Below are 14,724 nucleotides of genomic sequence, written 5' to 3'. Positions count from 1 at the left end.
CGGAACCATGGATGGGTGGAACCTTGGCGGTGGGAGCGCGGGACCGGTGGGGGCGGCAGCGAAGCGGACCGGGCGGAACCACTGCGGACGGGAGGGGGGAAGAGGACGAGTCCACGTCGGCGGAGCCGGCGGTGAGCGGGGAGGCGGTACCGGCGGTCCCGGGACGGTACCGGGGGTTCCCTGGGTTGGGGGTGGTCCCTGGAGCGGGCCGGTACCGGAGCGGTCTCCGGACGGTAGCGAGGGTCCCTCACAACCCGGCGTGTTCCGTCCCGGCAGAAGAGAGGCTCCTACATGGACGAGCCCCACGGTGAGTCCCGTGATATCCCCCCGGTCCCACTCCCGGTACCGGTTCCCTGCATGACTCCCCGGGCTCCCTCAGACTCGCAGGAGGCACCGGAGCCGCTGTCGGGATCTTCTGTGACGGTGCCGGTACCGGAGCTCCCTGAGGATGGGGACGATGCCGACACGGCCGAGGTGGGTCGGGGGTCTCGGTGCCCCGGAGGGTCCGGCAGGAGCCCGAGCCTGACTCCCCCGGTCCGGTGTGACCCCCCCCATCCCCGGTCCCCGGTCCGGTGTGACCCGGTCCGGTGTCACCCCCCTACCCCCGGTCCGGTGTGACCCGGTTCGGTGTCACCCCCCCATCCCCGGTCCGGTGTGACCCGGTTCGGTGTGACACTCCCCGGTCCGGTGTGACCCGGTTCGGTGTCACCCCCCCATCCCCGGTCCGGTGTGACCCGGTTCGGTGTCACCCCCCCATCCCCGGTCCGGTGTGACCCGGTTCGGTGTCACCCCCCCATCCCCGGTCCGGTGTGACCCGGTTCGGTGTCACCCCTCGCAGCTCCTGGCGGGGCACCGGCAGCCGCGGGGCTTTTGGACCTTCGAGTATTACCAGGCTTTTTTCGACGTGGACACGCGGCAGGTACGGAACCAGAACCGGTACCGGGCACCGGCACCGGGAGCAGCCCCGGCTGAGCCCCGCCCTTGTCCCCGCAGGTGCTGGAGCGCATCAAGGCCTCGGTGCTGCCGGTACCGGGCAAGAACTTCGTGCGGCACCGGCTGCGCAACAACCCCGATCTGTACGGTGAGGGAGGGGGGCACCGCCCGGGCCGGGCCCGGTGCTGCTCCCGGTCCCGTTTCCCATCCTGGGTCCGGTGCTATTCCCCGTACTGTCCCAGTCCTTTCCCGATCCCATCCCTGTTCTGTCCCAATCCCATCCCGGTTCTGTCCCGGTCCCATCCCGGTCCTTTCCTGATCCCATCCCTGTTCTGTCCCAATCCCATCCCGGTTCTGTCCCGATCCCATCCCGGTTCTGTCCCAATCCCAACCCGGTTCTGTCCCGGTCCAGGCCCTTTCTGGATCTGTGCCACCCTGGCCCTGGCCCTGGCCATCAGTGGGGATCTGTCCCAGCTCGGTTCGGCCCGGGTGGGCTCCGGGCACCGGTACCGGCCCCACTTCCACCACGGTGAGAGGGGGGTTCTCGGGATTTGGGGGTTCCCTGGGGATGTTTGGGGAAGTTTCCTGTGATGTTCTGGGGTTCCCTCGGGGCAATTGGGGATTTCCCTGCAGTGTTTTGGGGTCCCTGAGGGTATTTGAAGGGGTCCCTCAGGATTTGAGGGTTCCCTGCCATATTTTGGGGACTATTTTGGGATTTCCTTAACAAGCTCACGGGGGAGGGTTTTATTCCTTTTTTTCTTGGGGACGAAATCGGGGTGACCCTGACCACCCCCTATCCCTCCTCCCACCCCAAAATCCTCCCCCGTGCTCCCCGCAGTGCCCGTGGCTCTGACCCTGGTGTTCGGCTACGCGGGGCTGGTGCCGCTGGCCCTTTGGGGGGGTCTGCGCTGGGCCCGGGGGGGCTCGGGGGGCTCCTTCAGCCTCCTGGAGACCCTCTGTGCCTACGGCTACTCCCTGGCAGCCCTGGTGCCCGCTGCTGTGAGTCTGGGGGGGCTTCTGCAAATGGGGTGGGGGGGGAACGACGTTCGGGTGGGTTCTTGAGGTGTGTGGGGGTCCCTCGGGTGGTTGGGGGGTGGGCGTGGTGGTGTTTTTTGGAGGGTTCTTGGGTTCTGGGGGGAGTCTCGGAGGTGTTTTTTTGGACGGTCCTGGGGTGTTTGGGGGAGTCCCGAGGGGTGTTTGGGGGTCCCTGGATTATTCAGTTTTGGGATCATTATTGGGGTGATTTTACTGATCCCTGGGTGGATTTTGGGGGTTTCTGGGTGATTTTCAGGTCCCTGCAAGTGCTGTGGGCAGCCCCACTGTCCTGGCTGCGCTGGGCAGTGCTGGCCCTGGGTTATTGATTTTGGGGTGAATTTTGGGGCGTCTCCAGGTGCTGTGGGCAGCCCCACTGTCCTGGCTGCGCTGGGCAGTGCTGGCCCTGGGTTATTGATTTTGGGGTGAATTTTGAGGTGATTTTGGGATGTTTTTGGGGCGTCTCCAGGTGCTGTGGGCAGCCCCACTGTCCTGGCTGCGCTGGGCAGTGCTGGCCCTGGGTTATTGATTTTGGGGTGAATTTTGGGGTGTCTCCAGGTGCTGTGGGCAGCCCCACTGTCCTGGCTGCGCTGGGCAGTGCTGGCCCTGCTGGCCCTGCCCTCGGCCGTCGCTCTGGCCGTCACCTTCTGGCCCCCCCTGAGGACCGGTGGCCGCGGGCCAGCGCTGGCCGGGGGGGCCGTGCTGGTGGCCCTGCACACTCTGCTGGCCCTGAGCTGCCAGGTACCCCCCCGCCACGGTTTGGGGTGGGGTCTGGGATCCCAAAAAAATGTACCTGGGGAAGGGAGGGATTAAAGCCCACATTGTCCCTTGGGGAGAAAATAAAATCCGAGTTGCAGCTGGGGGCAGGAATTAAACCCCAGATTTCCCCTGGGGGGGGGGGGGGGGTGCTGGGGGTTTTTAGGGACACCCCCCCCCCCCCCCATCCCTCTTGATTCCATCTTTTTTCCTTCCTTCCCAGCTCTATTTTTTCGAGCCCCTCTCCACGCCGGGATCTGGGGGGGCTCCGCTGGGGACCCCCCCCTCCAACGCTTCCCATCCCACATGATGAGGGGGGGCAGGGATGGGGGGAACCCCCCATCCCCTTTCCCAACCCCCCCTCAAATCTCTCTCAGCTCCACCACCCCAAATAAAATCAGGGATCGCTTTGATTTGTACCCCAGTAATTTTGGGAGCTTCCCCCAACCCCCCCGGGAAGCCCCCAGACCCCCGAGTGTGGAAACCCTCCCATTTTATTCAGACTACAGCCGGAAAAATTCCGCAGATTCACGATTCCTATGGCCGGGGGGGCCCCCCCAGCCCGGCCCCGCTGCACCCCCCAAGGGGGAAATCAGGGCAGGGGGATCCCAACCCCTCCAGAACAGCCCAAAATGGGGCCAAACCCGGAGCTTTTGGTACATTCACACGGGATTTCCATCCCGGGGCTCAGGGGAGGGGTGGGGGTGGTAAATTCCTGGTGGGATTCACGTTCTTGTTTCCCCCCCCCCACCCTTCACCCCATTCCCCCCTGCCCCATCCCACCAGGGATTATCTGGGAATCAAAGTGTTAAAAAAAATGAACCTCCCCCCTCCCCCTCTCTTCCCGGGGAAGACAAAAAAAAAACAAAAAAAAAATCAACAACAACAAAAAAAAAATCCCAAAAATTCCCCTCCGGGTCCGGCACGGAGCGAGGGGGGGGAGGGAAGAGCCCCCCCACCCCTGGGGAAGGGGGAGTCCCCGATTTTGGTTTTTGTTGTTTTTTTTTTTCCTGGATATTTGGGAGCCGGGGGGGGCCCTTTAGCTGCCGTAGTGCATCGTGTTGGTGGTGATGGACATGGGGGAGGCCATGGAAATGGGGGGGCCCCCCATGGTGAACTGGCTGTTGAGGGGGTAGTGGGTGCTGGAACCGGCGCCGCTCTGACCACTGGATGAGCCTGGGGGGGCACAGGGGGGGTCAGGGAGGGGATTTGGGGAGTGAGGGAGGGGATTGGGGGGGAGCAGGGAAGGGATTTAGGGCTTAGGGAGAGAATTTGGGGGGGTCAGGGAGAGGATTGGGGCTGAGGGAGGAGAGCTGGGGGTTCAGGGAAGGGATTTGGGGGAGCGAGGGAGGGGATTTGGGGCTCAGAGAGGGGATTTGGGGGTTATGGGAGGGGATTTGGGGGTCAGGAAAGGGTCGTGGGGGGGTCAGGGAGGGGGTTGGGGGTCAGCAGAGGGGTTTTTAGGGGCTTTGGGGGTACCTTGCACGATCCCCGTGCTCATGATGGAGCCCATCCTGGAGTGGGTGTGGTTGACGATGCCGGTGTTGGCTGATTGGGGGGGTGGGGGGGGGGGGTTGTGAGACCCCAAATCTCATTATGAGACCCCCCCCCCCCCCCAAATCTCACAATGAGCCCCTTCCCCGAGCTGTGAGCCCTCCCCAAAACTCACCCAAAGGGATCAGGTTGTTGTGGCCCACGTTGGAGCCGCCGGCGATGACGCTGCTCAGGTCGTAAGCTGCAGGCATCCCTGGGTGGGGAGAAGGTCAGAACACCCCCAAAACTTCAAGGTGACCCCTCCCCAAAACACTTCAGGATCCCCAAAACCCCCTGAGGATCCCCCCCAAACCCACCAGCCACAGCCATTCCTGTGCTCATGTTGTAGGTGCTGCCCGTGTTCCACATGTTCTCCGACGGGGACGTGTAGTGAGAGCCGGGGGGGGGCGAGGGGGTGGTGCCCGTGTACCTGGGGACAGGTAAGGGTTGGGAGGGTTTGGGGGGGGGTCCTCACAACCCCCCCTTGACCCCACATCCCACCCCCCCACCCCCCCCCCTCGGCCCTACCTGAAGAAGGGGTTTTTCAGGTCGAGGAGGTTGGAGGATTTGGAGCCCGTCTGATCCACCTGGGCCACGATGCTGATGTCGTAGCTCTGTCTGGGGAGGGGGGACAACCCGTGAGACCCCCCCCCCACCCCAAACAGATGTGGGATCCCCCAAATGGAGCTGAAGGGGGCAGTGAGATCCCAAAGTGCAGCCAAGACAGGGTTCAGCCCCCCCCGCCCCCAGGCCCAGCAGCAGCAGCTGGGTCGTGGTTCAAACCCCCCCCCGCTCGTCCCAGTTAAAAATACAGCCCTGAAACTGGGCCAGGGCACCCCCCCCCAGCCCAAACTGGGGCAGGAGCCCCCCCCGCCCTGTAGCTCCCAGCCCTGTTCCAGAGCTGCTGAACCAGGACAGGGCTATGGGGGGGTGCTTGGGGACCACCCTGTGTCCCCCCAAATCCATCCTGCGCTGCCCAAACCTGTCCTAATCCCCCCAACTTCGCCCCAAACCTGCCCCATACCTCTCCAGCTCCTCCCCTGTGCTCCCCAATCTCCCCAAATCCACCCCAAACCTACCCTAATCCCTCCAAAATCCACCCTGTGCCCCCCAATCCCCCCCCATATCACTCCAGCTCCTTCCCTGCACCCCCTCAAACCCCCTCTGTGCCCCCCAAACGCCCCCCCCCCCCCCCCCCCACAGTGCCCCACCTCTTGTTGGCGATGAGCAGACAGGTCCCTGAGAGGGTGTCCCCAGCCTTGGCGAACAGGGGGGACTGGAACAGGCACCTCACCTGGTACCAGTGGGTCAGGGGCTCCGTGGGGGCCGTCGAGAGCCACACAGTCATTCTGGGGGAGGGGAGAAATGGGGGGGGGGTCAGACACTCAGACACGGCCCTGACCCCCCCCCCCCCCTCTGGGCACTCCCCAGCCCCTCCCCAAACCTACATGGAGCCGATGAAGGCCACGTCGAACCAGAAGGCCAGGCCGTGCACCAGCCCCGAGTGCAGCATGTGGAATTTGAAAGGGATTTCTATCCTGGAGAATAAAGGGAATTACCAGGGGGTGGGTGAGGGGTAGAGACCCCTCCCCTCACGGCGCAGCTAAGCCCCTCCAGGTGTGCCTCACCTGTGCAAGTCGCCCTCCTTGGCTTCCAAGAAGTTCACGGTGTATTTGACGGATTTGGCCATTAAAATCCGGATGTCAAAAGTGTCCTGGGGGGGGGAGGGAAAAAAAAACGGGGGTGGATTGGGTTTGGGATTCTCCTGGATCGCCCAAAGCCCCCCCAGAACGGCTCCTTGAGCCCCCCAGAATAGCCCTGGGGGTCACTCACCACCACGGGCTGCCTGAAGTACTCGTCCACGGCGGCCCCGCGCAGAGCGGAGAGGTCCACGCCGTGGAAAGAGGGCTGGTACCTGTGGGAAAACCCAAAATTGGGGACCCCAGGCTGGGGGACGGGGCCAGGAGCGTGTGGTACCCCCAGGCAGGGGACAGGGATGGGGCTGTGTCCTCCCCTGAGGTCAGGATTGTTGACCTGGACCAAGGGATGAGGGTCTGGGTGATTCCCCCATTGCCAGGGCAGGGATTGGGGTCTTGTCTGGAAGGAGGGGAAGGGATTGGGATTGTCCCGCCCTCACCAGGTGAGGTCCAGGGGGACATGAAAAACAACCCAGTTCTGGCTCTGGGATGGAGCTGTGCTGCTGGAGCTGGAGCCAGACCCCAAAATGGGGCTTGTTTACCCCAAAACATGAGCCAGGTCCTCCTCCCCCACAAAACCCAAACTTGATCGCATCCCAAAACCCAGCCACATTCCATCCCAAAAAAACAAAACCCCACCCCCCAACCCGATTCCCCCAAATTTCAGCTGGGTTCCCCCAAACCCAGCTCAGATCCCTGATCCCAACCAGAGCCATTCCTGCCCTGGCAGGGACTGGGAACTGGGATCAGGAACTGGGAATGGGAACAGGGACTGGGAGCAAAGACTGGGAACAAGAACAGGGACTGGGAATGGGAACAGGGACTGGGAATTGGGATCAGGAACTGGGAATGGAAACAGGGACTGGGATCATGAACAGGGAATGGGAACAGGGACTGAGAACTGGGATCAGGAACAGGGACTGGGAATGGGAACAGGGACTGGGAATTGGGATCAGGAACTGGGAATGGAAACAGGGACTGGGATCATGAACAGGGAATGGGAACAGGGACTGAGAACTGGGATCAGGAACAGGGACTGGGAACAGGGACTGAGAACTGGGATCAGGAACAGGGACTGGGAGCAAAGACTGGGAACAAGAACAGGGACTGGGAATGGGAACAGGGACTGGGAATTGGGATCAGGAACTGGGAATGGAAACAGGGACTGGGATCTTGAACAGGGAATGGGAACAGGGACTGAGAACTGGGATCAGGAACAGGGACTGGGAATGGGAACAGGGACTGGGAATTGGGATCAGGAACTGGGAATGGAAACAGGGACTGGGATCATGAACAGGGAATGGGAACAGGGACTGAGAACTGGGATCAGGAACAGGGACTGGGAACAGGGACTGAGAACTGGGATCAGGAACAGGGACTGGGAGCAAAGACTGGGAACAAGAACAGGGACTGGGAATGGGAACAGGGACTGGGAATTGGGATCAGGAACTGGGAATGGAAACAGGGACTGGGATCTTGAACAGGGAATGGGAACAGGGACTGAGAACTGGGATCAGGAACAGGGACTGGGAGCAAAGACTGGGACTGGGACTGGGAACAGGGACTGAGAACTGGGATCAGGAACAGGGACTGGGAGCAAAGACTGGGACTGGGACTGGGAACAGGGACTGAGAACTGGGATCAGGAACAGGGACTGGGAGCAAAGACTGGGACTGGGAACAAGAACAGGAATTTGGAACAGGAACTGGGAGTAGGGACTGGGAGCAGGAAGCCTCACCAGAAGTTTGCCTTGGTGAACTGCTCCATGTAGAGCTGCTCGTCCGTGAAGGGCGCCAGGTGCACGTCCCCGATCGTGGGGAACATATTCCCTGGGGAACGGGGGGGAAGGACAAGCTTAGAGCGTGGGGAGGGGGTCCTGCAGCTGCCGGGGACCCCCAGGGACCCCTCCCTGCACTCACCACTGGGTTTCAGGTACTTCTTGGCGTGCAGGTAGCTCTCGAGCATGCGCTCGTTGAAGAGCATGTAGCCCATGGGCTCGGAGATGATGATGTCCACCTGCTCGGGCAGGGACACCTCCTCCACCTTGCCGGGGATCACCACGATCCGCTCCGTCAGGTTGTTGCTCTTCACCAGCACCTGGGGGGTAAAAAAAAAAAAAAAAAAATAAAAATTAAAAAATAAAAATAAAGGGGTGAGGTTGTGGGATTATCCCCCGTGGGTGCTGGGGAACCTCTCCCCTGGCTCACCTCGGCGTGCTGGGCCATGGTGCTGGCTTCCACTGCGTAGATTTTCCTTGCCCCGGCCTGCGCTGCGAAAAAGGAGAGGATCCCCGAGCCACAGCCGACGTCCAGCACGATCTGGGGGGGATGAAAAAGTTAAAAAGAGGGGGGGTGATGGGGGTGGGGGGATCCTCCACGGTCACCCAGCCCAGGGTCTGAGCAGATCCTGGGGATTAGGGAGCTCAAAGTCACTCTGATCCCGTGTTTGATCCCGTATTTGATCCTATATTTAACGCGGCGTGGGAACGGGGCTGTGCCGCCCCTCGCCAGGTGTGTCCCCCCAAGGATGGGAATAAAAAGCACCATTTTCCAGCTCTGGGATGAAGCTGGAGCCAGACCCCAGAATGAGGCTGGTTTGACCCCAAAATGAAGCGGGTTTGTCCCAAAAGTGAGCCAGTATTCCCAAAAAACGGAGATTCTCCATAAAGGTGAGCCAGGATTCCCACCTGAATCTAAGCTGGATCCTGCCCAAAATCCAGCCAGATCTTCCCAAAAACTGAGCCAGATTCCCACCCAAAACCCAAGCCAGGCTTCTCCCATAAAACCGGGCCAAAAACCCGAGTCAGATCTTACCAAAATGACCCAAATCCCTACCCCCAAAAAAGAAACCTGAACAAGCTGAATCCTCCCCAGAACAACCTGGATCCCACCCCCCCAAAAAAAAAGAAAACAAAACACAACCAGAACAGGCTGAATCTCCCCAAAACGAGCTGAAGCCCCCCGGAAAAAAAAAAAACAAACAAATGAGCTGAATCCCCCAAAACAAACTGAAACCACCCCCCACCCCCAAAAAAAAAAAACCCCAAACGATCTGAACCACTCCCCCAGAAGCACCCCAAGCCCTCAGACCTTGTCCTTGAAGTCGCTGTGGTTCTGCAGGATCGCTCTCTGGTACGTCCCCGTGCGTACGTAGTCCTGCATCATGTTCTGCTGCTGGGACAGGTACCCGTAGAACTGCCGGACACACGGACACGCTGTGACCCCAGGAATCCTCCTTCCCCCCCCCCCCCCCTCCCCAGCACCAGGAATTCATCCCCCAGGAGCCGGAATTCCCACCTGGAAGTACTGCACGGCCGAGGACTCCTCGGTGCGCTCGCTGAACACCGAGCGCTCCGTGTTGTGGCCCCGGCAGTTCTTCAGGATGTTGTAAAAAGAGCAAAAATCTGGGACAAAAAAAAAAAAAACCAAAACAAAAAAAAAAAAAAAAAAACGAGGTGAGGAGGGGTTATTTGAGGATCCCAGAGGAATTTAGGGGGGCTCTGGGTGGGGTTTGGTACCGTTGGGGGTCCCGAATTGCAGCAGGACGCTGTTGCAGCCCAGGGTGATGATGAAGGATTGCTTCCCCACCCGGCTGCACTCGGTCTCGCGGGACACGGAGCACTTGAACACGCAGACATCTTCATCTGGGATGGGGGGAAAAAAACCGGGAACGGGGAGGGGAAGGTGTGGGGGGAGAAAAAAAAGTGGGGTGAAATGAAAGGAAAAAAAAAAGGGAGGGGACGGAGGAAAAAAAAAACTGAGGTGAGCAGGAGGCCAAGACCCCGCCCCAATCCCGGTTCCAAACCCTCCCAAGAGAGCGGGATAAAGCACAATTAACCTAATTAACCTCTAATTGCAGCGGGGTAGCGCTCCTTAAAGCACGGCCCGCAGCGGGCGAGGAACCGGAATTTCGGTCAGAAGTGGGGATTTTGGGTCCTTGGATGGAGGGCCTGGGGCTGAGCTGAGGACCGGGAGGGAATCCCGGGACTCATCCCAGAGGAGCCGGGAACGGTCCCGCGGTGGTGCGGATGGGGGAGCAGCGCATCAGCCGCTCTCATTCCCATAAAAAAATTCCCGGTTTTCCCGGAGCGGCCACGCGGCGCGGGAAGTTGCGGGATGGAGAAGGGAGAACACCTGCAGGCAGCCGGGAATTCCGCCGGGCCCGGCTCTTTGTGGTCCGATGAAAAAAGGACCGGCAGATGTTGCCGAGCCCCACGGAGTCCCCCGAGCTCCGGCACACAAAGGCTCCGGGAAAAGCTCCGGCATTCCCGGGAGGAGCCGAGGGCTCGGGGATGGAGCGGCCGCCGTGCCTCAGTTTCCCCTCCCGTCATCGGTATCAAAGAGCCGGCCGCGCGTTAATTATTCCCGCTCATTAATTAACGAAACGCGTTAGCGCGGAGGGGAGGGGGTCGGGGGTCTCGCCCCCTTTTCTCCAGCACGGATAATCCACCGGGAATGCCGGCGGGACGAGGATCCCGAGCACAAAGCGTTGGGTTTGGGGAAAGAGAGGAGGGGGGGGGGGGAGGAGGAATTAAAAAAAAAAAACCAAAATCACGGGAAAAGCCGGAATCTTGCGCGGAGACAAAGAGGAGCCGGCGCCGCCCCCCCTGGAATTCGGGGGGCGCCGCCGGGAGCCCCCCGGAGGCGCTGGGAAGGTCACGGAATTGGGGCCCGTTTGGGTAAAAGTGAGAAAGGAAAGGGGAGGGGGTGGGGGGGGGGATGGGAATGAACTTTCTGCAGCCTCCGGGAAACACCGGGAGGACCGGAGACCCTCCCCCCCCACCTCGAGCCCGGCTGGGGCCGGAGGAGCCGAGACCCTCCCCCAAAAGTACCGGGCAATTCCAACCCCCCCCCGAACCCCTCTCTGAACGCCCCCAGCCCCTGAACCCCCAAACCCCCAAGAGACCCCCAAAGTGCCCCCAAATCTCCCCCAGGCCCCCCCCCTCCATCCCCAGTGACCCCTCAGGCCCCCCCACACCCCACTGACCCCTCAGGGCCCCTTCTCAGCCCCTCCCACCCTCACTGACCCCTCAGAGCCCCTCCCCCATCCCCACAGACCCCTCAGGTCCCCTCATCCCCCTCCCCCGCCGGGCCCCCCGCCCCGCTCGGGTCGCCCCGCTCGCACTCACGGCCGTAGAGGGCGATGGCGGCGCTGTCGGGGCCGGTGCGGACCTCGAGGCGCAGCGGCTGCTGCTCCTGGTGCCGCTGGATCTCCCCGTTCGCGTCCCCGACCGTGAGGAGCCGCACGCCGGGGAACACCGACACCGCGGCCATCTTGGACCGCGCCGCGCCCCGCCCACCGGGGCCCCGCCCCCGACCATAGCCCCGCCCCTCGATCAGAGCCCCGCCCACCGCCCTTGTGAGGACACGCCCCCTCCGGTTCAGGTCACGCCCACCCAGAGGCTGCGGCCGGGATTGGTGCGCCCCCTGGCGGGAGCGAGGACACCGAGAATGGGACATTGGGAACGGGGCACCGGGACTGGGAACGGGGCACCGGGACTGGGAACGGGGCACAGGGACTGGGAACGGGGCACCGGGACTGGGAACGGGGCACAGGGACTGGGAACGGGGCACAGGGAATGGGAACGGGGCACAGGGACTGGGAACGGGGCACCGGGAATGGGAACGGGGCACAGGGACTGGGAACGGGACACAGGGAATGGGAACGGGGCACAGGGAATGGGAACGGGGCACCGGGACTGGGAACGGGGCACAGGGACTGGGAACGGGGCACAGGGAATGGGAACGGGGCACCGGGACTGGGAACGGGGCACCGGGACTGGGAACGGGGCACAGGGAATGGGAACGGGGCACCGGGAATGGGAACGGGGCACAGGGAATGGGAACGGGGCACAGGGACTGGGAACGGGGCACCGGGACTGGGAACGGGGCACAGGGAATGGGAACGGGGCACCGGGACTGGGAACGGGGCACAGGGACTGGGAACGGGGCACAGGGAATGGGAACGGGGCACCGGGACTGGGAACGGGGCACAGGGACTGGGAACGGGGCACCGGGACTGGGAATGGGGCACAGGGAATGGGAACGGGGCACCGGGACTGGGAACGGGGCACAGGGACTGGGAACGGGGCACAGGGAATGGGAACGGGGCACCGGGACTGGGAACGGGGCACAGGGAATGGGAACGGGGCACCGGGACTGGGAACGGGGCACAGGGAATGGGAACGGGGCACCGGGAATGGGAACGGGGCACAGGGACTGGGAACGGGGCACCGGGACTGGGAACGGGGCACAGGGACTGGGAACGGGGCACCGGGAATGGGAACGGGGCACCGGGACTGGGAACGGGGCACCGGGAATGGGAACGGGGCACAGGGACTGGGAACGGGGCACAGGGAATGGGAACGGGGCACCGGGAATGGGAACGGGGCACAGGGACTGGGAACGGGGCACCGGGACTGGGAACGGGGCACCGGGAATGGGAACGGGGCACAGGGACTGGGAACGGGGCACTGGGAATGGGAACGGGGCACAGGGACTGGGAACGGGGCACCGGGACTGGGAACGGGGCACAGGGACTGGGAACGGGGCACCGGGAATGGGAACGGGGCACCGGGACTGGGAACGGGACACAGGGACTGGGAACGGGGCACAGGGACTGGGAACGGGGCACCGGGACTGGGAACGGGGCACAGGGAATGGGAACGGGGCACCGGGAATGGGAACGGGGCACCGGGACTGGGAACGGGACACAGGGACTGGGAACGGGGCACAGGGACTGGGAACGGGGCACCGGGACTGGGAACGGGGCACAGGGAATGGGAACGGGGCACCGGGACTGGGAACAGGGCACCGGGACTGGGAACGGGTTACTGGGAATGGGAACAGACACTGGGAACGGGAACGGGTTACTGGGAACGGGAATGGGTCACTGGGAATGGGAGCGGACACTGGGAACGGGACACCAGGAATGGGACACAGCACTGGGAACCGCCACCAACACTGGGACAGGCACCGGAACCAGGACCCTGGGGACTCGACGGCGCTGGAGACAAACCCCAAAACTTTATTGGAGAGTCCGGTGGGGCCCTGGCAGCACCGGAGGGAGGGGAGGGCTCTGCCCTCAGGGCTCCCCGTAACCAGAGCCAGGACCAGCCTCGAGCTGTGGGGACACCGGGACACGCTCCGGGAGGGAGGGGGGGCACAACCGGGACCCCCCAGGACCCCTCAGTGGGACAGCGACGGCGCGGGGGCCATGGGGAGGCTCTGCCGAAACAGGAGGGGCGCGGGTGTGGATTTTGGGGGGACAGGGGTGGGACTGAGGGGTCTGGGGGTGGATTTGGGGGGTCACGGGGTCCGGCCTTACCGGGGCTGGGACCATGTGGCTCTGTCCACGCTGCCACCGGAGGCCTGTGAGGAACAGAACCGGTGGCACCGGGGGTTAGGACACCCCAGCAGGGTGGGATGGGGGTCCCTGGGCGCTGAGCCCCTCAGAATTCCCAGTTCTGAGCCCCTTGGAATTCCTGGTTCCAAGCCCCCTCTCCCACCTCGCCAGGCCACGGCCGCAGCCCCCAGCAGCAGCAGCAGCCCCAGGACAGCGGCACCGACCGCGACCGGGAGCAGCCAGGAAGGATCTGGAAGAGAGAGAGAGGGTGGGAAGGGATCACCGGGATCCAGGACCCGGGAGCGGGTCAGGGATCACCCCGGGGCCGGTGCCGGTACCGTTCCGCAGGGTCCCGGCGGTGGGCGGGGGTCCTGTGGCGATGGCATCGCCGGGCTGGCACTCAGCATCGCCCAGATCTGGGGACAAAAACACCGGATTCGGCTGCGGGACGGCCCCAGGATGTGGGAAGGGGATGATCCCCCCCCCGTCACCCACCGGAGCTCCCGATCCCAGAGCTCAGCTCAGACTCCAGCCAGGCGCTGCCGTTGTGGCTCCGGTACCGGCACCAGAAGCACCGGGCGTCTCCGGGCAGGGAGAACTCGGCCCAGTGCCGGTCAGGAGCGGCCGGGATGCTCCGCACAGGGACCCCCGGGATTCCCTGGAAAAGATCAAAGGTGCTGCCCAAGAAACGTTGAGGGGCCAGGCAGCGAATCCGGGGGGGTCCCGGCTCCGGGGGGAGCTGGAGCAGCAACGGCGGCGGGAGGAGCCTTGGAGTGACCGTGGGGTGACGCCGGGAATGGCCGGAACCCCGGCGGGAAGCTCGGGAATCCTGGGTGGAGGAGCCCTGGGAATCCTGGCGGGAATCCTGGCGGGAATCGTGGCCTGTCTGGCTCAAGCACGAGGGAAAGCCCGCGGCCACGAGGAGCAGCAGCTCCAGCCTCATCCTCCTCCTCCTCCTCCAGGAGCTGCTCAGGAATGAGGGATGAGGGGGAATGTGCCAGAATGTGCCAGGCCAGGGGTTCAGGGCGCAGGAAGGAAGCGGCTGCTCAGCCCCAGGAAATGGAGTTGTTCGCCCATTGCGCAAATTTTTTTTTTTTTTTTCTTTTTTTTTTTTTTTTTAATGCACCCAAAGCTCCAAGCTGGGATGGGGAAATGCGGCTCCTCCGGGCTGGGAAGATTTCTGTGGCTGGCAGTCGTGATCTTCACATGAAAGGGATGGAAGAAGGGACCCTGGACACCCAGATCTGTCCCAGGGATGCCAAAATTTGCTCCTGGACTCCAAAATCTGTCCCAGATGCTCAAAATCTACCTCAAGAGCCCCGAATTCTGCCCTGAAATACCTCAAATCTGTCCCCCCCACCACCCCCAAATCAGTCCCAAACTTTCCCAGGTCTGCCCCCAGAACTTCCAAATCTGTGTCCATTTTCCT

The 14,724-nt window shown here is 62.8% G+C and overlaps 3 protein-coding genes across 5 annotated transcripts; 1 reads left to right on the top strand and 2 right to left on the bottom strand.

Annotated features, from left to right (window-relative positions):
* Positions 1–143: 143 nt before the first annotated feature.
* Positions 144–3,039, top strand: YIPF2 (Yip1 domain family member 2). 3 transcript variants are annotated; one of them, XM_062511875.1, is made up of 8 exons: positions 144–307; positions 380–474; positions 839–919; positions 994–1,081; positions 1,346–1,462; positions 1,772–1,932; positions 2,524–2,706; positions 2,945–3,039. In XM_062511875.1, the coding sequence occupies exons 1-8, from the start codon at positions 292–294 to the stop codon at positions 3,029–3,031; spliced, it is 828 nt and encodes a 275-aa protein (XP_062367859.1). In that variant the 5' UTR covers positions 144–291; the 3' UTR covers positions 3,032–3,039. The 3 variants fall into 3 exon arrangements, with proteins under 3 accessions (XP_062367859.1, XP_062367860.1, XP_062367861.1); XM_062511876.1 differs by lacking the exon at positions 839–919; XM_062511877.1 differs by lacking the exon at positions 2,945–3,039 and having other exon boundaries at positions 2,324–2,664.
* Positions 3,040–3,520: 481 nt separating this feature from the next.
* On the bottom strand, positions 3,521–11,224 carry CARM1 (coactivator associated arginine methyltransferase 1). Its single transcript, XM_062511844.1, has 16 exons — positions 11,080–11,224; positions 9,469–9,594; positions 9,248–9,354; positions 9,041–9,145; positions 8,159–8,269; positions 7,871–8,048; positions 7,690–7,780; positions 6,088–6,169; positions 5,883–5,968; positions 5,703–5,792; positions 5,466–5,603; positions 4,783–4,872; positions 4,572–4,684; positions 4,391–4,468; positions 4,201–4,269; positions 3,521–3,897 (listed from the first exon to the last, which is right to left on the bottom strand). The coding sequence occupies exons 1-16, from the start codon at positions 11,222–11,224 to the stop codon at positions 3,761–3,763; spliced, it is 1,746 nt and encodes a 581-aa protein (XP_062367828.1). The 3' UTR covers positions 3,521–3,760.
* A 1,862-nt stretch (positions 11,225–13,086) lies between these two features.
* Positions 13,087–14,264, bottom strand: LOC134055504 (uncharacterized). The gene is made up of 5 exons (XM_062511886.1): positions 13,791–14,264; positions 13,634–13,711; positions 13,459–13,545; positions 13,278–13,321; positions 13,087–13,177 (listed from the first exon to the last, which is right to left on the bottom strand). Exons 1-5 carry the CDS (start codon positions 14,236–14,238, stop codon positions 13,139–13,141), a joined length of 696 nt encoding a protein of 231 aa, XP_062367870.1. The 5' UTR covers positions 14,239–14,264; the 3' UTR covers positions 13,087–13,138.
* Between the last annotated feature and the right edge of the window lie 460 nt (positions 14,265–14,724).

The sequence above is a fragment of the Cinclus cinclus genome, chromosome 32 (genome assembly GCF_963662255.1).
Source record: "Cinclus cinclus chromosome 32, bCinCin1.1, whole genome shotgun sequence".
In the NCBI taxonomy this organism is placed as follows: Eukaryota; Metazoa; Chordata; class Aves; order Passeriformes; family Cinclidae; genus Cinclus; species Cinclus cinclus.
This window is presented reverse-complemented; position numbering and strand designations above follow the sequence as displayed.

Coding starts and splice junctions, on each gene's coding strand:
- CARM1 (XM_062511844.1), bottom strand. CDS start 11,224: ATGGCCGCGGTGTCGGTGTTCCCCGGCGTGCGGCTCCTCACGGTCGGG. Junction 6,170..7,689: donor TTCACCAAGGCAAACTTCTG/GTGAGGCTTCCT, acceptor GTTTTCCCACAG/GTACCAGCCCTCTTTCCACG. Junction 4,873..5,465: donor CTGCTCATCGCCAACAAGAG/GTGGGGCACTGT, acceptor CCCCCTCCCCAG/ACAGAGCTACGACATCAGCA.
- YIPF2 (XM_062511875.1), top strand. Junction 475..838: donor ACGATGCCGACACGGCCGAG/GTGGGTCGGGGG, acceptor CACCCCTCGCAG/CTCCTGGCGGGGCACCGGCA. Junction 1,463..1,771: donor CCGGCCCCACTTCCACCACG/GTGAGAGGGGGG, acceptor TGCTCCCCGCAG/TGCCCGTGGCTCTGACCCTG.
- LOC134055504 (XM_062511886.1), bottom strand. CDS start 14,238: ATGAGGCTGGAGCTGCTGCTCCTCGTGGCCGCGGGCTTTCCCTCGTGC. Junction 13,712..13,790: donor CTCTGGGATCGGGAGCTCCG/GTGGGTGACGGG, acceptor TTTTGTCCCCAG/ATCTGGGCGATGCTGAGTGC. Junction 13,546..13,633: donor CGCCGGGACCCTGCGGAACG/GTACCGGCACCG, acceptor TCTCTCTTCCAG/ATCCTTCCTGGCTGCTCCCG.